Here is a 23641-nt window from a genome sequence, read left to right on the forward strand (position 1 = left end):
GGGACACAGTTTGCTTGATTTAGAGTTGTGCGCTTGCTTTGCTTAGGGTTACCCAATAGTTCCATGCTCGTGACGCCAGTGTTTAAGGGGAACATGCTGCTTCCATTGCATGTTGCCCCATAATCCTCCATGGATTAGATGTACTGAATAATTACTTTCACCAGATGTATTTTAAATGTCTGGATTTTAGGAAATGCAAATCACATTTCTGAGTTTGAAATAGATCATCTACTTGCCAGTGTTTTTGTTAAAACTGTGTCTATAGTCTGTATTGACATGATTGGAAGACCAGAGCAGTGTGGGTGCAACTCTAAAAACAATAGGCATACAATGATAAAAGGGAAGCATTGATAGACTTTATAATGGTTGTATCAAGAATGAATTAAAATAAACAAAGGACTGTGAAAAATCTCTTTTCCATGTTGCATCATTGACCAATTTCTCATGGCTACAAAGTTGGTTAAATCATGGCACAATTATTAATCCATTGCACAGTCGATGAGTTTGAATGGGTCCTTACACACAAGGAGAGTTTCTGAGCATTCTGAGCGACACTGGATCAGTCAGAATGCTCAGCACACAGCAATGTGTCGCTGAGCGATCTGTAAGGGCGAGTGTTCTCCGGTGAGAACACTGTCCCTGTCTGGCGATTATAGATTATCCAGCATGCTGGATATTAATTGCTGGGCGATAGCGACACATGGGGCCACACATCGCTAACGCCCCTACACACGGAGCAATGTAGTGGCATTTTCTAAACCAGGCATGCCCAAACTATGGCCATCCAGCTGTTGTGAAACTACAAGTCCCATCATGCATTGCCACAATTTTGCTTCTAGGGAATGCTAAATGTATTGAAAGGCATGCTGGGATGTGTAGTTTCACAACAGCTGGAGGGCCATAGTCTGGACAGAAAATGCCCTGAAATAGCCCCGTGTGTGGACCCATTTAGCACCTCCCTGCCACAGTCAGGGTAAGTGGATACAGTGTGCCTTTGGTTATGTGACTCAATTCAAATTATTTTAGAAGCATGGTATACAATGTGTGGTCTATAGCTAATGCATACCATACTCTATTTAAGCTACCAGATATAACGTGAAAATACTATGTAGTTACTATGTATACTACGTCATTTGTTTGTCTCCATCTTATTAATAGTTTAACCTTTTATTATGTTAACAGCCGATTCTACTGGTACCCATTCCCTTTACACTACATATAAGGATTACGAGATCATGTTTCATGTCTCTACCATGCTGCCATATACCCCAAACAACAAGCAACAGGTAAGATACCTTTTTGTTTGAGCTCGTACGCAGAATAATGCTGATGGATAAAGATTGTTTTAAGGAAGACTGGTTAAGTTTGTGACTTTCTGTGTTCAGTCATGTGACTTTCTGTGTTCAGTCATGTGACTTTCTGTCCCCACACCTGCAGCAACTTAAGTGTCAGAGGCTTGGTGAATTCACCTACATAATCCCCTTTGCCCATTCGCACACCGTTTTAGCACTCTAAACCGCATTTAAGGATGTGGGTTCCCAATCTTATATAAAGCATATCTCACTTTTGGACATATCCTTCTCCCTGACCTTTTTCCAACATAGAAGAATGTAAAAGGTTATCTCTATATAAAAAAGGCTAACTACTCGGTGAGGTCAAATACCTCCGCTGATCCCAAGAGGCCACTCGATGGACCTAATTACTCCTTTGTGTGCTAAAAGATGTCATAACAGAAAGTGAAAGCAATTTTTGCAGGGATACTGATCTGTTTCAAACGTGCTGGATAAGTTAGCGTTTTTAGCTGGGAAGTCTTTACCAGGGAAGTCCAACAACAGAGCATTTTGTCCCTCATGGAGATTGTCAGGTAGGCGTGAATGGTTATAAAGAGATCTATAGGTATAAAGATCACCTTACGAGTTAATGAAGGTAATAGCGGACTACAAATTTAGTACTTGGCTCCAAGTTAAAACTTAAAAATTACAGGTTGAACTTGATGAATTGTCTTTATTCAGCCTTACTTACTATTTTACTATATATTTATTGTTATTATAAATTGTGCAATATTCCAGAGGGGTTTATGTGCATTTTGAAACAAGTGATAGTTCCTAAAATAACCTGTTTGCAATTTGCATGGTTTCAGCTGAAGCAAACGGCTCACAAGGGACTCCGGTCACCAAATTCCTCATTGTCTGCTTATTCTGCCTAATAGCTATACAGACCCCAAAATAAGCTGTCATTGATGTCAAAATATTCCAGGTGTCTTACGGTATATTCTATGGAACCAGCTACGCTATATAGAAAAGCCGCCATCTATTGTCACAGATACACTTTGTGGTTATGAATGGACACTCACACGGTTGGGTGTTCATAGGGTTAACTTTGCCAACGTGTGTTATTTTAACATGGTCTTTCATAGAACATATCTGTTAATACAGTTCCTTATTCGTGTTCACACAATGGGACTGCAGTACAAAACACATACAATCCTTCCCCATTACGCTTACCACACAACACAAAATAATAGGAACATTAACCCTTTGAGTGCCAAGTGAATTTGACATAACCATATTTATTCATCATAAGGGCCTTTAATGTTTACCTTTATATAGGAAATATAATCTTTGGTACTTGTTTACTAGCACGGCCACACCGATCATGATCGTGGGCATCGTTAGTAAAAATCGGGGGCATCGCGGGCACTAAAAAATCTGGTGCGATGGTACCGACGCGATGCCCGCGATTTCCCATAGGGAACAATGTTAAATGCCTCAATTTACCCAAATCATCATAGGGAACAATGGTAAATGGTCCAGAGCCCCCCAAAAACACCCCTGAACAGTGAAATGGCCCCCCAAAATTAGTTTACGCCACCACACGATCAACGTGAACCCGAAGCGTGGCGAGCGGCGGCGGTACGCGTCCTCCGACCTTTTCATACCCCCACTATCCACGTCGGCGTGGAGTTGAGAATAGAATAGTGTGGCGAGCGCAGCGGATACCTGTGAAGCCCTCAAAGGGACGCGTTTACCTGTGAAGGTATCCGCGGGGCTCGCCACGCTTCGGGCTCGGTGGCTCGCTGCGCTCCCCACACTATTCTGTTCTCAACTCCACGCCGACGTGGATAGTGGGGGTATGAAAAGGTCGGAGGACGCGTACCGCCGCCCCTCGCGGGCTCGCAGCGCTCGCCACGCTTCGGGTTCACGTTGATCGTGGGGTGGTGTAAAATAATTTTGGGGGGCCATTTGACTGTTCAGGAGTATTTTTGGGGGTTTCTGGCCCATTTACCATTGTTCCCTATGATGATTTGGGTAAATTGAGGCATTTAACATTGTTCCCTATGGGAAATCGGGGGCATCGCGTCTGGACCATTTAAGCCTTTTTTAGCCGCCTGCGATGCGACCGACGCGATTTTTACTTTTTTCAATGCATTTCAATGGGAAATCGGGGGCATCGCGTCGGTCGCGTCGCAGACCACTAAAAATTACACCCGATGCCCGCGATTGTGGCCGTGCTAGGAAACAAGTACCTAATCTTTTTTTACACACAATGTTTTATTTGAATATATATATAACAAATGTGAGCGATGCTGGCATTTTTATCAGATATTTTGGACATTATTTTGAGATGTTGGCACTCATAGGGTTAAATGCAATCAAGCACAATACAACATTTAGCTTAGTAATGCGATTTAGGCAGTTCAGCTCCTTTCCATCTGTGCTATAGAAACCATGCTGATGAAGGACTTTTATTAGCTCAGGTGGACTAATTATTACTCGTCCAGTCCCTCCAAGCTAAATAAAATACCTGAGCTGGTCAGCACTGGAAGAATAACCAGACTTGAATTGAAAATGTTCATTTGGAATGCAGAAGTCCAAAAGCATTGCATGCAGTGCATACTTGCCTACCTGACCCTCTCCATGAGGGAGAAAATGCTCTGTTCCTGGACTTCCCTGGTAATGTATAATTGCCATCACCTGTGGTGAAACACCTTTACCTAGCTCCCCACAGGTGATGACAATCATACATTACCAGGGAAGTCCAGAAACAGAGCATTTTCTCCCTCATGGAGAGGGTCAGGTAGACAAGTGTGATGCAGTGTCACTGGCTTGATAACCGGTATCATTATTTGAAAGCAAAAACATTAACTTTACACAAGAGTTAGTTATGATGGCTCAAAGAAATATTGATAAACGGAAATCTACCTCCACCTACATTTAAAAAGCAATCACACATTTACTTGGCATGCAGAGAATCTATTCCATCTATTGCTTACATCATCTGATCATGATATTTCGGTGACCAAGTCAAAGGAGAATGGCCTTTGATGTAAGCTAATAATTTTGCTACTAGTTAAAAGCCCATTCATATTTACAGAAGCAACAAAAGAAAAGAGAAGCCGGTCTTCTAACTTTTATTTGGTCCTTTGTTGTGAATTGAATCCTGCGCGTATCATTTAAAGCAATGTCAGTTTTTTTTATTAAAGCCTCGACATTCAACAAAACTTTATTCAGTGAAATGCATGCAAAACATGATTTATTGCTACTATATATATATATATATATATATATATATATATATATATATATATAGTAGCAACAAACTGTATAAAAACTCTTATCTAAAACAAAGGACATAAAATTTGATTTGTTCAGTAGATCACAATGACATTTAGCTGTGTGCTCTAAAATGCTTTATTGTAGGAACAAAACAAAGAGAAGTTGAACGTATTACATTGGTTTCACATAGAAGCTGTTTGTCACCACAATCTTCCCGTGACAGGCGCTACATATCATTGCTCTGTGCTGCTGCTTGCAGCATCTGCCTATCTGCTCCCTACTTGACTGAATTCCCATCCTAATTTCATGCTGCTCCTCCTGACACCCTCCTACAGGAGCAGAGGCAGTTGCCTTCCAAAATATCAGCATGGCCAGATGTGTAATTCTCTGCTATAAACATTCTGATGGCGTTATTGGCTGCAGGTTGTCCTGTCCCCACACACTACAAACCTGGGGACCTCCTGACAGGCAGAGAAAACAATAGACTTAAAATAATGCACTATATCAGCACATTACATGAAATAAATGTCAATTCCTTAGGATATTGATATCTTGAAACTGCATCGAACATGTTTAACATATGTTCTCCTATCTGTAAACTGCTAGTGTTAAAAGGGTGCCATTTCGGCTTGCGATACTGCCATTTCCAACAATGAACATCCTATTAGAAAAAAAGACAATAAAATAATGCTTTATTATAGGTAATTATGCAGATCCCACAGCAGTTAAAACAGCCAGCTCCATAGAGAAATAATTACAAGTGCGCTACAGTAAGCGGTTGTCAGCACACGTTGCCATAGGAACGGAAGTCTGGGTCCCTGCTGCTTGCTTTATGTTCATAAATAGAATTTACTGCTGGTGGAGGATAAGAGGGCCCTTTAGAGTTAAGTTAGAAATGCATTATTCATTTAATACAGCGTGTTTTCACATGTTTATGGACAAACACTGCTGTGCCTTCATGCATCAAAGGAGGTCAGGGACCTGGATATGGAAAAATGTTGTAAATTCTTTTTGAATTTGTTACTATTGTGGTCACTCCATGGCTACATGTCAGATTTAGGAGGGTATTCAATCTCAGGTCCTAAATGTCGGTACGTCCTGACAGTCGGGACCCTGGCACGTTTACGGTCTGCTCGCCTGTTTTTCGGCAGACCGGATTCAATGTCCGGCCTGCCGATCGCCGAAAAAGGGGCGTGTATGGGAAAACGGCTGTGGATTGTCGAGATCCGCCTGTGATCTCCACTATACACATCAGTTTTCGGCAAAACAGTCCCAACTGCTTTTAAAGTCGGGTTCGTTCTGACGAGATGCCGCTTCAATGATGTCCGTAAAGACAGCATCGTCGTCGCTATTTCTCCCCTCGGAAATAGCGGCGGGGATTGAATACCCCCCTTATTGTATGCCAGGTTTGCTGAAAAAAGGGTTAAGATTCAGGTTTTGTTATACAGATGGTGAAAGCCATATTTGTAACTTTTGGACTTGTAGAAGGAATGAATGATAAGATGGTATTGTCATCATCAATTACTTGTTTTGGGGGTGTCAAAAGTCAAAGTACTGTTTTTTCAGGCATAATATTTGCATATGTTCCAGTGTGGGGAAAAAGTAAGATATTTGCATTTGTTCATTGTTTGCTTATTTAATTAAATTGTGTACACCAAGGTATTTATCATTGTTTTTGTTTTGATACTTGTTAAAATGAGACCTTTTGTACAGTGTTTATACCTAAGATGTTAAACTCATATGTTGCACGCGTTGTACATGTAACGCAAGTGACTGCAACAGACTTTTAACATATTACTCGGGAGAATACATCTTTGTCTGTATGTCACAAATAAGAACACAAAATGTCTATATTTCCGTTCCAGTCGTGGTGATCTTCTGCTTTCCTGAATAAAACACTGTAACATTTCCTTTTGCTTGAAGAGAGTTTAGGAGGCCCATCTATTGTGTCGCCTAAATGTCTAAAGCTGTGATTTTCTTTAATTGCAGCTGCTGAGGAAGCGTCACATCGGAAACGATATTGTGACAATAGTGTTTCAAGAGCCTGGAGCCCAGCCGTTCAGCCCCAAGAACATCCGCTCTCATTTCCAACATGTCTTCGTGATCGTAAGAGCTCACAACCCGTGTACGGACTCCGTCTATTACAGGTACGATTCCCCCAGTGCATGGACACTTTGCATAGCACTGTGCAGTGGAGAGAGATCAGCTGCTTTAACTGTTTGCTACCAGGCTCTGGTAGAAATATTGCAGTATTAGATATGGTCTTCCGTGCAGACCTTTTTCACATCTAGAAGTGACATATTTGCCTTGTAATTTGGTACAGACTACCAGTACTAGCTGCCACTGTAAAGGATAGACTATTGTGTGTGTGTGTGTGTGTGTGTGTGTGTGTGTGTGTGGTTTATTTAAATAGAACTGTTACCACTTTTACTAAGTAAAGCTGTCTTTGTTTCCTAAAGGTTTACACAATCACTAATGAGATGTTCAGATGTACATACTGTATGTGTCCACAGACCTCTATCCTTCATACGACGCAAGCCGCGTTATACATAATGTGTGAACTCTGTGTGACCAGGCGTCTGTTTTGTGACTTTTTTCATTAAGATGTGTCTTAATTGTAAAACATAGTAAATGGGATGCATAAGCAGCTTCTGCTGATTCAAATGATATGCCTTTATTTCATGAGTGAGTGCTGCTTTATCTAAATTTCAATTGTAACGTTCACATTTTTCCTGTTGTATCTGCATTAAAAATGGACGTTAGTTTTTTCCTGGAAAACACTGTAGCATAGCACCGAGACGAGATATCGGCCCAAATCGGATGTGTGTTTACATCTGATCCAATGCACGGGCCCGCGCCCCCCTCAAACCCCTCTCCCTGTGGCGGGTAACCGGGTTGCATGCAATACATGTGAAAGGACCGCATGCAATCCTGCTGCCCGGGGAGGTCCCGGGGCGGCTCAAGGAGGGTTAGGTGGCCTATACGCTGCTGCGATACATCAGTTGAGTACAATAGAGGACAAGTACAGGGTGCATAAACATAGCTGCATGGTTTGGTATCTTCTGTAATGCTCGTGACCAAGAGCGACCTGATTTGAAATTGAGCACCCAAAAACAATGGCTGATAACTGTTGCGTTTTTTCCATGTCTGTCTGTCTGTGTGTCTCTCTCTCTCTCTCTCTCTCCCCTTCCCTATCACCCTCCCTCTCTCACCCTCCCTGCCTCCCTCTCTCTCCCTCTTATCCTCTCTCTCTCCCTCCCCCCCTCTCTCTCTCTCCCCCTCTCCTGAAACCTGCACATTGTTTTGCTGGACTTGGTCCAAGTGCTACTCTGCTAGGTTTGTCCATTTTGGTTTGTTACAAAATTGCTTCTTTTTGTTTAAAAGACCTTTGTGGGGCCGTTTTGTTAACATTGCAACATACTCTACATGTAAACGTTAGGATTCAGAAGTTTTAGTGGTTTGTTGCATCTCCTATTAATTGTCGTTTTTCATATGGCAGTGTTGCTGTTACAAGATCAAGAGATGTACCTGCCTTCGGCCCACCCATTCCAAAAAGTTTTAACTTTCCTAAATCTGCAGTATTCAGGGACTTCCTTTTAGCCAAAGTTATTAATGCAGAGAATGCTGCTCACAAGTCGGAGAAGTTTCGAGCCATGGCAACGAGGACCCACCAGGAGTATTTGAAAGACCTTGCAGAAAAGAATGTCACCAATACCTCTATTGATTCTTCTGGAAAGTTTCCATTCATCTCCTTGGCTTCAAAGAAAAAAGAAAAGGCAAAGCCATACTCTTGGGCTGAACTGTACAGCACCGGAGCAATTGTCTGGAGCGTCCAGGTTGAAGATTTCAGCAATGCCCTGGAAATCGAGTGTCTACTGTGCATCTCCAATGAAATATTGGCTTTGATTGACCATGAAACAAAAACGGTTATATTTAACTGCTCAAGTCGAGATGTTATAGGATGGACCTCAAACAACACAACTGTTAAAATTTTCTATGAGAGAGGGGAGTGTGTGTTTATAAGAAGCTACACCACCAATACTGATGAGATCAAAGAAATGGTCAAGAGGCTGGAGGTAAGATCAAGCTGTGTAAAGTATTTCTGGTTTCAGATATCTTCTAATGTTAATTGTAGAATTTACTGGTTCTCAATCTCAACTCTCAAGTTCTCCCAACAGGTTATGTTTTGAGGATGTCCGTGTGTGTGGACGTAGGTGGGATAATTGATTAACTCACCTGGGCATCCTCAAAACATGACTTGTTGTGCTACATGAGGACTGGAGTGGAGATCCACTGCTTTATGTCATATGTTATCTAGATATCGTTCACAATTGTTATTAATTATTTACATGACGCCACAAGGGATTTGCATGGCCCAATTACAGAATGCATAAACGGATAAGTAAAACAGGAAACCGTGTCAGATTTGGGCCGATTCGACCTGATTCTGATGTGTTTGACATCCAATCCGATGAGCGATCCTGTGCGCATCGGATGGGATCCAGAGGTCGACCTCTGACTCCAACCCCCCTCCCGGTGCTGGTGAACGAGGTTGCATGTGATACATCGTATGTGAAAGGACTACATGCGATCCTGCAGCCCGGGAATGTCCCCGGCGGTTCAAAAGGAGTTTGAATGGCCACACACTGCTGCAATCCATAGCAGTTATGTGGCCAGCGTAACAGTTGAATACAATAGAGGACAAATAAAGGGTACATAAACATAGCTGCATCAGCAAAGAACATTAGGGAAGAGGGCCCTGCTTGTGAGAGAGCTTACATTTTTAAAGCGAATGGGGCAGACACACAGGGGTGACAGATGGGGTAGACAATAACTGACCAATGATCAGGAGGTGCCACAGACTTTAATACCTGTTATAATAAATACTTAATGGACTTAAATTTAAAGTTGTTTTAGGACATGTATAATGGTTCTTATGCAGGCCAGTGTATTTTATATATTAGTTTTAATATAAGATTTTTTTTAAAGCTGATACAAATAGTGCTTTTTACATCCTCTTATGCCTTTTTTGCCTTTATACCTCAATATTGAATTACTTTTGTCCATTATTAAGTCGTTATTTTTGGATTTACGTTTCAGATTGTTACAAAAGGATGCGAAACTGTGGAAATGACTCTGAGAAGGAATGGTTTGGGGCAGCTCGGATTTCATGTGAATTATGAAGGGATTGTTGCAGAGGTAGAACCCTATGGCTATGCTTGGCAGGCCGGCTTAAGACAAGGAAGCCGATTGGTTGAAATTTGTAAAGTAGCAGTGGCCACTTTGAGCCACGAGCAGATGATTGACCTTCTCAGGACATCGGTAACAGTTAAAGTTGTCATCATCCCACCTCATGACGAAGGCATTCCACGCAGGTATTAATTCTGTTTTTTTTTATCCATTACATCATCTCAAATTTATGGAAACCGTTTATACGCTTATGGTCAGACTCCACAAATAGAAATAGTCACTATATGTTACGTTTTGTAATGTATTAAAATTGTAAGACTAGTTTATTTTCACTTTTTCTGATGTAATAAACATACATTACACAATGTCTTTTTCAGTAACTCAATACTGATTTTGCCTTATTAACAGCAGTTGTATCCATGGCAATAAACTAGTCTGAAGTTTTTTTTTTTTGTCTTCCATGGCTTCTGATGTTACTAATGGTGCCCACACACGCACCGATCCCGGCGATGCTATGCGATGGGGTGCGCGCTCCCGCGGCACCTCATCGCACAGTACAAAAAGTATGTGCTGCACATACTTTTTGTACTAGCTTTTTATCGCATAGCATCGTATGCACATCGCATGCACAAGGCATACGATGCGATGTGTGCTAGTTAAGCACAGAACGCACGCAGGGATCGATGCGTCTGTGGGCACCTTAAGAATGGTCCTTTATAGCAGCAACATAGCTTTCAACAGAGTTTTTTCATGCAAGGGTTTAGATACAAGTATTAGAATTTATTTCCGAGTATTGTGTATTGCAGGGGTTCCCGAAAACAGTCCTCAAGGCATCCCAGCAGTTCATATTTTAGGGATATCCATGCTTGTGAACATTTGACTTAATTACTACCTTAGTAAGTTTGATGATACCATCTGTGCACAAGCAGGGATATGCCTAAAACCTAGTTTTTCGGGGGTGCCTTGACGCCCGTGTTTATGAACCCCTGGTATTGTGATTTTAAGTGGGGAAAAATTAATTCGTTTGGAGGTAACCTTTAAGTTTATCAACTAGTAGCCTATTTTTTTCCCCATCCCTCCTGGGGGAATGTTTTTGTCCCCAATGGATCTAGGAATGGTATTCTTACATATGTGTGTGTATGTCATGATAACTCAAGTTGGGACAGTATGGGGTTTATTTGCTAAGATGGGAGTTCTACTGAAGATGGGATGTTGCCCATAGCAACCAATCAGAATGTGCTTCTTTTTATTTAGCACCTTCTACAACAGGGATTCTCAAACTCGGTCCTGAGGACCCCACACAGTTCACATTTTCCTGGTCACCCAGCATGTGAACAGGTGCACTCACTTCTCATTTACACATTTCAAAAGATCCACAGGTGGAGCTAATTATTTAAGTTGTGATTCTGTGAGGAGATCTGGCAAACATGCACTGTGTGTGGTCCTGAGGACCGAGTTTGAGAAACCTGTGTTGTAGAAGATAATAGAATCTGATTCGTTGCCCATAGCAACATCCCATCTGAAATAGAACTCCCGTCTTCGTGTATAAACCCTGACTGATATGAGGCTCAGTCTTATGACTGTCATTGGCCTGCCTGGTGGGAAATTCCAATGAATTTGAGAACATTACACATGTGGGAGGTCCTGTTACCTTATCGAATCAGCTAAAAGCTCTATGAAGACTATTCAATATTTATTTTGTTATGCGCCCCTAATTATTGGGCACCCTATGGAGCAATTCCATTGTATTGGAAACCCATTAATTATTGCACTTGTCACACCCAAAAACAGATTTGCTGTGCAAAGCGGCTAGATCTGTCTAAATGAGTGCTGGATGATGTCCCGACAGTTACTATCCCGACCTCACGATCCCGACTGCCGGTGCTCGGTGCTCTGACGGGGGGGGGATCCAGACACACAGGGGCTATTCTCCCTTGTGGGGGTCCACAACCCCCACAGAGGGAGAATATAACCTGTGGCGTGCCACCGGGCCCGCAGCGTGGCGAGTGCAGCTAGCCCGCAAGGGGCTTCTTTGAGATCGCCCCCCCTGTCGATCCCGACGTCGGGATACTGACTGTCGGGATCCCCTTCTGTCCGAGCCCTATATCACACCCGTCTAAACTAGTGGTTGCAGTCAGAAACGTGGGTGCCCGTGGCACTCTCGTCCAGTCAAAGGTAGTATTTAATTGCACCTTCTGATCCTCATTAATGTGTTGTGCCTATACAAATTAATCCCCCCATATGATAATTTTTGTTCTTAAAATTGGCAGCACGATTATCCATTTCAGATTGTTGCTACTTAAAAAATTTGTAAAAACATTAACAAACTTTTGCAACTTCTCTTTGCAAGACTATAATGCCAATTTGGCTCCCAGCACCATTATTTTGTCTAGACCACTTTTCTGAACTAACAGATTCGAGTCACCTTCATATGCCATCGTTACAAAAGCTTAATCCATTGCATTAGTCTGTGCTTAATGTGCCATCCACGGATTTACAGAAACTGTGACCAAACCACAATTATTATACAGATGTCTGGTACACACTGATATGTGAGCAGTGTTTTAGTGATTTCTGATTATTAGTTGTTATGATGATGATAAATTCATCTAGATGATAGTACAATCCGAAACACATATGGACTCATTAGTCTCTGTATACAGTATATAGTTTTTTAAGCAACTGGTTCCTTTTTATAGGATATAGGAAACATTTAACATCATTCATTATGTGCATATGTGTTTAATCACAATTTTTTTTTTTTAACAATCTGACTCTCTTGATTGGAGGAAACTGTTGCAACAATGTTACGTGTCCCATACACTGTTGTATTATAGTGGTTCGAAACCATGTGGTTAGGCGGTTTTACATGTAATGTCTGTTATGTATTTATGTTTCTTTATTGTGATTAAGTTGTTGTTTTGCATATTTTGCTGTTCTCTACTGAATAAGAAGGGGTACGTAATTGTAACTATAAAATAATAAAAGCAAAGTATTAAAACATTTTTGTTACTGAGTGTGTCTACATAAGAAGACCCTTCCTTTCTCTTTACTAATGCCATCCTAGACTTCATCAAACCCTAATAATGTGTACAGTATAAATGTAATCCGTTACATACTATATAAACACTTCGCCATCCCCTCCGCCTTCTCCCAATCCTATCCAAGTGAATTTAGATGAGGTCCTGCTGAATCTCTTATAGTGGGTACACATGGGGTGATTTTGCTTGGATTAGATCCCGATTCGATTGGGATCTAATTGAACGGTATGCAAAATGCATTTGATTTGGACTATATAGTACAGATCGGTACTGTATAGTCTTGCCCCCTAAGACTATATTTCTACTTGATTCATACTACACGGGAGCGTGCATCAGGATCGAATCTGCATCAAATGCTGCTAAAAGCATTCAATTTAGATTTTTTTTTTGTGTGTGTACGCTCTATTAGGGGAATACTCATTGGGCGATTTTTCCATATTTTCTTAGGGATCTGTCTAGATCGCTTAAAAATGAAGCACCCATTGCTTTGTGTACATACCCCATGGCTATGCATGGTGCTTGTCATGTTCGTTGAGATCTTTAGCACATGCAGTCAAAATCTAGATAGCCTAGCATGTGCATAAAGAAAACTGAGAGGTAGATGTATGAAGCAGTGATAAGGGAGGAGCAGTGAGCCAGAGGAGAAGTGGCCCATGGCAACCAATCAGCTGCTCTGTATCATTTTATATTATGCAAATTCTAGGTGTTCCTTCAGTGCTGATTGGTTGCCATGGGGCACTTCCCTCTGGATTAAGTCTATTTCCTTATCACAGCTTCATACATCTACCCCTGATTCAGCACAGATCGCCCATACCACACGTCACTATGTGTATGGACTCTCTAGCCACCGGGGAACTTGTCTGCCCAACATCGCTTAGCACTCATGCTAAGCAGAATCACCCTATGAGTATCAGACTTTTGACTAACAAGCTTACAATCTATAGGGTGGTTTCCCACACTCCCAAGAGAGTCGAACAGCCTTCAATATCCACTTCTGCATTACAGTGAGAGGTCCAGGTACTTGATGTGATTTGTGGGGAACTGCCTCATCGTAGACTCATTGACCAATGCTGCAAGTCGTAGTAGTGATGGAGGCGGGTCTGTGTTGCACTGTCATGCACTCGTCCACCAATACCTGCTTTGAGTATTTCCCGGTAGGCTGCCATAAAATGTTGGCAAGTGTGACTAACATAGATCTTGGTAAATGATAAGATGTCGTACATTGGACGGATATCAGCCTCTAACTAAAGTCTTCTCTTTTAGAGGTTGCTCAGAGATATATCGCATGCCTACAGTAGAGTATAAAATGAATGAGGGCATCCCATATGAGCTGAAATTCCCATTCAGGAATAACAACAAGTGGCAAAGAAATGCGGCAAAAGGGGAGACTGCACAATTGAGACAAATTCCCTCTCAGCTCCAGAGTCCAGCCTCATCGAGAGTCTCTTCTGTAAAGGGAGAGGGGAAAATACAGACACCAGAACGTTCTGCAAACATTCCAAGGAGCATTTCAAGTGATGGGCGCCCTCTGGAGAACAAGAGGTGAGATCGTGTCTCTTTAATGAAGGCAGACAAGACTGGTTGCATGTTGAACAGTGGCAGATTTAGGGGTGGGGCTGCAGTGCAGTTCAGAATTCAAATAGGGGAGCCACACCCACTGCCCGTAATTCAGTTTGGAATAGCAGTGGGTGTGGCTCCCCTATTTGAATTTTGAACTGTGACCCCTTCTCTGGAGCCTGCCCTAATTTGAGGCATAGATATTGGGGAATGGCATAAATATTGGAATACGTTGACTTTTTTACTTTCTTACACCATGCTATATAGATCTCTGACATTGAAACACTTCCTATTTAACATTGTGTGGAATTTTGCTGGGCAGTGTGGTAATGGAAACAACTTAGGAGAAGGTTTTGTGAAGCATTTAACCCTCTGTTTCCTCACCTGGATGTGGTAGCAAATTGTACTACTTTTTTTTTTTTTTCATTTTGGATCAACTTCCACTTGACCACCTTTTTACTTCATTAAGAATTTTATTTAGATACGCGCTGCCAGCTCTTTATAATTGGGGAAGAAATAACATACTATGTACAATAAATATATTTTATTTGGTTTAAATAAGGCTGTCTCCAGGGTCAGAGATGTATGTCTCTGTTTCATCTGTCGCTATGGGCCGATCTCCGCAATGCCGTAACTCTCCTAGCAATATTTCCACATCCAGTGATCCCAGCACGATTGGAGGCTCCCACCGCAGGCAGAAATCCATGCCTGAAGGGTATGTCATTCCTCCATGTCTTAATTGTGAACCACAAGCCCTTTGGGCTTGCAGACTTTCAATACATGCCTATACAGTAGTTCTAGTGACATTCAGGAGTTTGATTCGTAGCATTTTCCAGAGTTTTGTTTTAAGAAGTCCCATTTGGGTGGGCTTTAATTTTAATTGGCATTTTCATTTTTGGCAATCAAAGGCTTCGTCTACAATGAAGTTCTTTGGAATTATTCTGGATAAGTGTTGTTCTTACCCATTGGTAACTCCTCTCCTCTACTGCTTTCCTCTGACTGTCATCTAGTACTAAAGCTGTTAGACTGTTACCTACTAAGTGGCATTGCACTGGTGCCAGTTTGACTGTGTTTGGCTACAAGCCCTTGTGTTGTGCCCAGATCAGCGCAGTTGACAATTGAAAAAATAATAATTCAGTTTTGTTATATTATTATTAAAATAGACATACCGTATAGCAACCAGTTTCCCAGTAAAGGGGATAAAGGTACATTGCAGCAAATTTACCCACAGTTTGGACAAGCAGTGAGTGTCTATAAGCAAAATTTAGTTGCCCCTTGTGCCACTCATTTCAGTAGGATGAACTTAATTTTATGTAATCTTTCAGTTCTTTAACTATTCTTAATACATTTCTTCATTTTAGAGCTACTGTAGATTGTTTATGGGAATGGATTATTATGTCAATAGTCATTAGGTCCACCCCCTGCAGTCGACGCGGCATAGGCTGACAGGGTCATTAGGTGCATGTGGAACAGTTCACAGTGAAATAGTTGACCAATACTAAAGGTTGACATGGAATAATGGATACAAAAAGGGTCAACATAAGTGGGTGTCATTTTATTTTAAAAAAAAAATCTTGTGTCGACCATACTGTACGTGTAGGTTGCGGGTGGGGTGTACTGCGCTCACCTTGAGAGTGTTTTGGAGCGCTGCTCAGCCACAGGGGTATCCCTATCCCTTTATACTGTACGTGTGTTAATCATTGTCATGTCAACCTAATACGTGTCAATCATATGTGTTTTGACTGTCAATCAAACTACAAATCTCAATATATTTTAAGCATTTAAAATGATATATTTAAATTGGTCTAATAATAAAAGTTGATCCAATATGAAAAGCGTTGGTGAAACTCAGTCGGGCCTGTAGAATCTGCTATACCGTGGTAGAGGTCACAGGATATGTTCGGTATTTGGTAGACAACTTTGGTCAGAAAATTGTCTTCTGTAAACCTTCCAGAATGATTGAATCCTTTGTGTATATTCTGTTTTTATTGCATTGCATATATGATCTTTCATTTTGCTTGAAATAATATGAATAAACAACATCAACTTTACTGGTATCCTGTGTAATAATGGCAAGCAATGGACACTTATGTTCATATGTGGCCATGGGTTAAATCTTCTTAACATGAATGCTCCATCGTTAATGATGTGCATAGTAATTTGTGAACGGAAGACTCTCAGACTGTAAAGGTTGGGACGTGTAGAGATCCGAGATCACAGCAGTGTTCCCTTTTATCTAATGAGTGTCAGATCACAGAGCCCAGGCAGACGAGACTGTGTGAATGTCTTGTGCTCCTGGTGATAATGACTTGTTTATTTCCTACAGGAGGCTCGGTGCTACACTCTCTCTTTGCTGTTGACTGCCTTGGTGGTTGACATGACACAGTACAGACATTTAGAGCGTTCATTATGTAAATCTGCAGAATAGACAGAGAAAATGAACGCACTTAAAACTGAAAGAAGCATAAAGGAATGAAATACTTATATGATCTCTGTTAGGCTTTGTTTCTATAGAATATACATTGGCAAACAATGCTAGCTTGAATCTGTGAGGATGATGTATTTTTAAAGTGCCATCCATTCCAATCACATGAATAAAAGTTATGAATATTAAGATATAAAAGTACTTATACAGGATGCAGTTTATATAAGAGCAATTCTAATAGACCATAATCAAGAACACGTTCTGCAAGTACAGGAACATAAAATTATAATGCTAACAAAATACTGTGACGCCGCCCCGATTTTCCTCGATGAGAAAAGATTGATCAAAGTTTGGGCAGAGCTAAAATAACAGCCAATCAGCTTCTGTCATTTTACAGGCAGGTAGGTAGGTAGGTACTTTGATGCCGATTCGGGTTCACTAAGTGAACCGAATTCGGCCCCTGCCCAGATGGTCCGGGTTTGCACATGCACATTTCTGCCCACTTGCAAACCCGCAGTGGGGAGGGAGGATCAGTGGCGGTGGTGGAGCTGGGCATACCCATGGGTACTCGGGTGGGCGGCTGACCGCCTGCCCTGTCTTCGTCCCGGAGCCCTCAAATATAAGTCGGTCTCAACTGACTTATATTTGCGAAGGCAGGAGAAATCATTCGATGGTCATCGACCATCGAATGGTTTCTCCTGCTGCGGTCACATGTGAGGGGATGTGTCTTCCTAACATCCCTTCGCATGGTTGCGGTGTGGGGGGGGGGATGGGGCGGCGGTGGGGAGTATATTCCCTGGGGCGTCGTCTTGGTCAGCTGTGAGCTTTGCAATTTACTAAGTCAATCCCAACGACGCCCCTTTGTCTGTCTTCACTCCGTCTTCATGCATTGATAAATCTCCACTGCAATTATACATTAAAACTAAGCACACCGACCGTTTTTTTGCTTGTAATAACATATTCCGTGTAGGAACTTGTTAGACCCATGGCTCCAAAGGCAATTCTACAGGGTAAAGAGCTCATTGTTTGCTACTGTATCCCACTATGTATATCTTTATCTTCATAATCATGTTTCCTTTTATACAGGTTCGGAGTTGGCCGTAGATCACCAGCTTCTATCGACAGACAGAACACCCAACCGGACATGTTGGCCAGTGGGAAGTCCACACCCAGCTGGCAGAGGAGCGATGACAATGTTACTGACCAAATAGGTAATTATAGCTGGTGAGCGAGAGGTGCCCTAGAATGAAATGCTTCACCTCAACAATCCTATACGCCGCACGCAATTGCCAGGCTGGAAGATGTTCGATTATTGACCATTTGTTACCTAGAACTAGGCTCACATCCATTTTATTGCTTCGATAATGTTGAAGATGGATTAGGTTATCCTCAGGGTTATCATCTGGTTAACATACAGAACCGATACAAATGAAATCTAGGAGAGAACTGAATTCCTGTCCAATACGTTACAAGTCCAAAACTACCGGTTTCATTAGAACAGCTGCTCTCAAACTGTTGGTACTGACCCCTTAGAGATCTGTGTAGTCATCAGGCAGCTCTGCTTCTCCTGTCCTGCTGCAACCAGCAGGCTACACTCCTTGCTTCCTCCTGTATGTGCAGATATTCATAGTGGGCCACCCTCTACCTCTCTGCCTTTCACTGTCATTCTTTGCCTCCCCCTCTCTGCCACTGCCTCCCTGCCATCCCCAAAGCCTTCACAGCAGTTTTAGCAAATGTATTGGCTGATGGGGTCCCTGGGCAAAATAGTTTGAGAACCCCTGCATTAGAACTAGGAATGCCAATCCCGGGGCATTTTTTTAAATCCCATGATTTGGGTTTGAAAAATGCTCAATCACTGGATTGGTATCCCTAATTAAAAAAAAAAAAAAAAAAGAGGCCATGCCTCCCAACCAACTGCCACCTACAATTACATGGTCAGTTGGTCCGGCAGGCGGTAAAGCCGGGGAGCAGGCCAGGCGTGCGGCAGCAGAGCGATTGGCAGACGTGTCCGGGGGTGTGGCCAGCGTCTGAACGAGTGCTCAGATGCTGCCCAGCATGCACAGCCTAATCCTGGGATTGGATACTCCAATCCTGGAATTGAGATCCTGCCAATCCTGGGATTGACCACCCTTATTAGGACATCTGTGTTATAATTCAAGAATGTGTTCTCTCCTCATTTAGGTACTAGAAGGAATAAAGATAGGGATTACTTAGTTATTGGTACTCTAATATTCAATTTTTCAAGCTGGTTACTCTTTGAAAAGGCAAGCACAGATAGGACAGTCTTTGCACTGTTATTATTTTATTCACTGGGCAGTGCAATTTATTAGTGTTTTGTATATTTTATTTATTTATACACACACAGCAAATTTGCAAAGATGTCCTTATTTTCTATTGAGATATCAAATGATAAAGCTGGAATCACCTCCTTATTCGTTCATTATTTGTATACATGCAAATATTGTTAGACCTGCATCTAGACTTTACCAATCAAATATTTAAACCACCTCTGTCAAATGCCTTTCTATGGAATTTACATTTCATTACATTACATTGAACAATGAAAGTGTCAGCTGGTGTAAAATATTAGCTGTATAATAAAACAGCAGGCGGTGTAGGACTGCATTGCATGCATATATTTCTGTTCCTCCTTATTAGATGCGGCCCCACCTGGAGTGACAGAGATAGATCAGCTTGGTAAATGGTAACATCTTGTTTAGCTTTCTGCATTCTCCCTCCATTGGCTGAAGAAATCCGTATTACTAGCTGCCGTACCTACGGGCTGCCGTGAATATTTGTTCCAGCCCGTTAGCCCTGCTAGGATCACATGAGATACATTGAATGCAAAAGGACCGAAAACAGTTTATGCATTAGGTTGACAATGGTAATGTCGACAGTCAAAAAGTCTACGTGAATTTTTCACGTTTTTTCCTTTGAACCAACATGTGCCGATAGGCGGGACTTCGTGCCCTACCATCCACTAAGGCATGGTGGAAGAATAAAATCGTGTGCAGAGTGCACTGTGTCGACATTCAGAACAAGAAAGGATTGTGTCTACCTTCTTACCCTGTCAAACTTGCCCATGTCGACCTATTTCAGGTGTCCGCCTAAGGCCTGTAGACCTTCAGTGGTCAACACAATGCATGTCGACGTAAATTGGGCTAACCCATTGACCCATACCCGAACTAAGACATTAACATGTAGAAAAAGCACTACGGAGGAAAAAGTGCACAGCAAAGGAATAAGCTACACAAAAAAGATGGGTGTATGAGGACGCATGTACTGTGAGAGTACATCAACAGCACTACATAAAGAAACAAATGAGAAGTAGGGAGAGACTGTGTGGAGAAATGCATTTGTTTCAGAGGCATCATTTTAATCAAGCATGTTCAACATGCAGCCCTCTAGCTGTTGTGAAACTACAAGTCCCATCATGCCTTGCCACAGTTTTGCTATTAGGGAATACTAAAACTATGGCAAGGCATGCTGGGATGTGTAGTTTCACAACAGCTGGAAGGCCGCAGGTTGGACATGCCTGGTTTAAATGCTGCAGTTTATTAACACCTGTATGAGTTATCACAGTCTTAGGCATACAGAAATGCGACAGCATAAATAAAAAATACAAAAGGGCACAGTTGATATAGGCAGCAATATGGCAAGCACAATTGTCAGCTGGGAACTCTCTACAGTATTGTGTTGTAAACAGTATTGGGTAACAGTCCTTATTCATATAATATATTTCACCACATGGCCGATACGATTGCTGATCATAAGCTAGTTTTATGCTACAGCACAACATACTGCATCTAAAGCAGTTTTTTGTATGCAAGGAAAGCAGTGTTATCATCTTAGGAGCATGGGAATGTTGTTACTTTGTTGTTACAGCCTTGTAATACACACCTAAACCTATTAAACCTCATCTTTCTTAAGTTTGTGACTAATTTAAGAGAAAGAGATGAGGATAGTTGTAAGTTTGTAATTTGTAAGTTGTTTCCATACAGATGGAACGAGCTCCATCTTTGCAGGTGCTGGCGATAGAATTGGCAGCCCCGCCAGGGGCGCGCGCGCATGAGACGCTCGTGCGCCCCTTTGTAAACGGAGCCTGCCTCGCTTCGCTGACACCCCCCCCCCCCCCCCCCCCGAACTAGGCAGCGTTTCCCTGAAGTGGAGACGTGCAGGGAGACGCTGCCCAGCCGCCGTGAGACTGGGACGCACGCACACGCATCCCAGTTTCTATCGCCGGCGCTCGCCAGTGCAAGGGATCTGGTGAGCACCGGCCAAGGATGCTGCCCACTTCATCTGTATGTATGCGCATATGAGCTGCACACAGCCACGTCCATCTAAGTTACTGTTTTCCATTACATTTAATAAGATGCTGTGTTTGCATTTATTAATAGGCATAAGAGCCATCATTGGCCGAATTACAAATAATGAGCAACATAATCCTATAGTGCGATGAGAAGACAAATACAAGATACCTTAATTGTATAAATAAATCTCACGCAGAACAAGTCGGAATCGTTGCATAGAAAATAATACATACAGTATACAGTATAGCGCTACCTTGAAGAAGTTAGATTCATGTTCTGAAATCAGGAGTTGCTTAGTAACAGCAGATTCGTCTCTGGCCATTTCTGGATTGTGAAGCCATCTGTTCAGTTAGTATATGTCTCACATGGCAAACCAGCAATTAAACTGCTTCGTAATTTCTTAGAGGGACAGAATGTGTTTTTTTTTTTTCGCAGATGTGTTTTTCTGTAGCTGACGAGTGAATTCATTTCTAGACCCTAGTCGTTTCTTAGAATGTAAATGTGATTGTGTGCATGCTCCAACAGAATGGAGCCATTGCATAAAATATTGACAAAATACCCAATTTTGTAGCTATAGAGATGCTCAGTATATACCTGTTTCTTTACCATGTAGAACCTACATTTGGCGTTTTGGAGCAATGCAGATCTCTTTTTGCTAGTGTGGTTGTATAAGATGAGATATATGTATGTAGAGGGTACTCCATGGCCCTTATTCATATCTGATCGCAGTACAAATTTGTTCTCAAAATGGGCAAAACCATATGTACTGCAGGTGGGGCCGATGTAACATGTGCAGAGAGAGTTAGATTTGGGTAGGGTGTGTTGAAACTGAAATCTAAATTGCAGTGTAAAAATAATGCAGCCAGTATTTACCCTGCACAGAAACAAAATAACTCACACAAATTTAACTCTCTCTGCACGTTACATCTGCCCCCACATTAACCGCAACATGTAGTCAAAATAATCACTGGGTTTCTGTTCTCTTTATTAATTTAAACTCTAGATCAGGCTAACTTGAGCTGTATTTTAGGAAAATGAATAAAGTAAAGTTTTTATTTAGTGAAAGTGGAAGATGGATGTTGACAGTGTGCCACTGGTTACCGGGTTACTGTTTAGCTGTTGCCCACATAGCAGGTATGCCTGGCTCGACAATGTCTAGGTCAATAGGTCGGCATTGACAGAAGATTGACATAATCTTAAGGTAGACACTCAAAAGGTCAAAATGAGTTTATCACTTTTTTGGGTGTAGACCGACTTGGTTCATACTTTACTATCCATGTGGGCGTAGAGTGAGACAATGATAGTGTGGCAAGCCATGCAAGGGGACGCGGTACACTTATACAGTGTGAAAAATTCCTGTCAATTTTTTTGAGTGTTAACCATGTCCATATCGACCTTTTTTTAAGAGTTTAAGAGGAGAAGGAAGAGTGTTCCATAGGTTAATGCGTACAGCTATATCCATGCTCACGGGTGCAAGACTGGGCAAATAATGGTTTGCCGGTTACATAGTACATCACACAATGGTGTGGTGGGCCATGTAACCGGGCGAACCATTGTGTGATGTGCTGTGTAATCCGGACAAACCATTGTGTGATGTGCCGTGTAACCGGGCAAACCAGTGTGTGGTGGGCCATGTAACCGGGCAAACCAGTGTGTGATGGGCCATGTAACCGGGCAAACCATTGTGTGGTGGGCCGTGTAACCAGGCGAACCATTGTGTGATGGGCCGTGTAACCGGGCAAACCAGTGTGTGATGGGCCATGTAACTGGGCAAACCATTGTGTGATGTGCTGTGTAATCCAGACAAACCAGTGTGTGATGTGCTGTGTAATCCAGACAAACCAGTGTGTGATGTGCTGTGTAATCCAGACAAACCAGAGTGTGATGTGCTGTGTAATCCGGACAAACCATTGTGTGCTATGTAATCCTCTTTATTTGGTTATGTTTTTTCATTTTGAAAACTCTCATGCAAATTGTCATTTTACATGGATATATGACTACGGACAGACACCTCTTTGTACTCTGTCATGATCATCTTCTCATCGGTTACGTACCCTTCATTATAAGGTTGTTCTGCTGCATGTTTAAAACTCATTTAAATGCTAATTTGGGTTTTGCTGATGACTCCCCACAGGTAGAGTAACATGCTGTTGTAGAATTTGAACAAAAGCCTTTAAACAGTTCTCTGTTTTCCAGAGCCAACGTGTCATCTGCCTGCTGTGTCTAAGGTCCATCCATCATACAGAGACAGCCCCACAGGAAGACTTATCCGCCAGGACCCCGTGCTGCATCTCTCTCCCCACAAGCAGGGACAGGTACAGTCTCATCTCCTTCCCTCACAGTGCACCGTTTAAAATAAAATATTAGTTTTGTAGTAGAATTCTGGCTGGAGCGCCAACAACATACCGAGGCGCATTGGATAGAAATGGAATAGACAATGCACAAATGATTTAAATTTATTTTATTTGAACAATGGTTTTAATGAAAAGAACAATAGGACAAGCCTAGCCAGTGTTATTGAATAGGACTAAGGCTATAGCAGCATACAGGCACATAGGGTTT

The 23641-nt window shown here is 42.0% G+C and overlaps 1 protein-coding gene across 5 annotated transcripts in view; it reads left to right on the forward strand.

The window, feature by feature from the left end:
- Positions 1 to 23641, forward strand: part of SIPA1L1 (signal induced proliferation associated 1 like 1) — a 205250-nt gene that overhangs the window by 157190 nt on the left and 24419 nt on the right. For 4 of the 5 annotated variants that reach the window (XM_083166408.1, XM_083166412.1, XM_083166409.1 and 1 more), the window contains 8 exons: positions 1183 to 1286; positions 6546 to 6703; positions 8056 to 8632; positions 9657 to 9931; positions 14051 to 14329; positions 14907 to 15059; positions 17856 to 17980; positions 23276 to 23394. In XM_083166408.1, coding sequence (XP_083022534.1) covers positions 1183 to 1286; positions 6546 to 6703; positions 8056 to 8632; positions 9657 to 9931; positions 14051 to 14329; positions 14907 to 15059; positions 17856 to 17980; positions 23276 to 23394 — 1790 coding nt within the window. The remainder of the gene's footprint in view (positions 1 to 1182; positions 1287 to 6545; positions 6704 to 8055; positions 8633 to 9656; positions 9932 to 14050; positions 14330 to 14906; positions 15060 to 17855; positions 17981 to 23275; positions 23395 to 23641) is intronic. The other variant, XM_083166411.1, reaches the window with a different exon arrangement.

Source organism: Crinia signifera, chromosome 12 (genome assembly GCF_055691185.1).
Source record: "Crinia signifera chromosome 12, ASM5569118v1, whole genome shotgun sequence".
Lineage (NCBI taxonomy): Eukaryota > Metazoa > Chordata > Amphibia > Anura > Myobatrachidae > Crinia > Crinia signifera.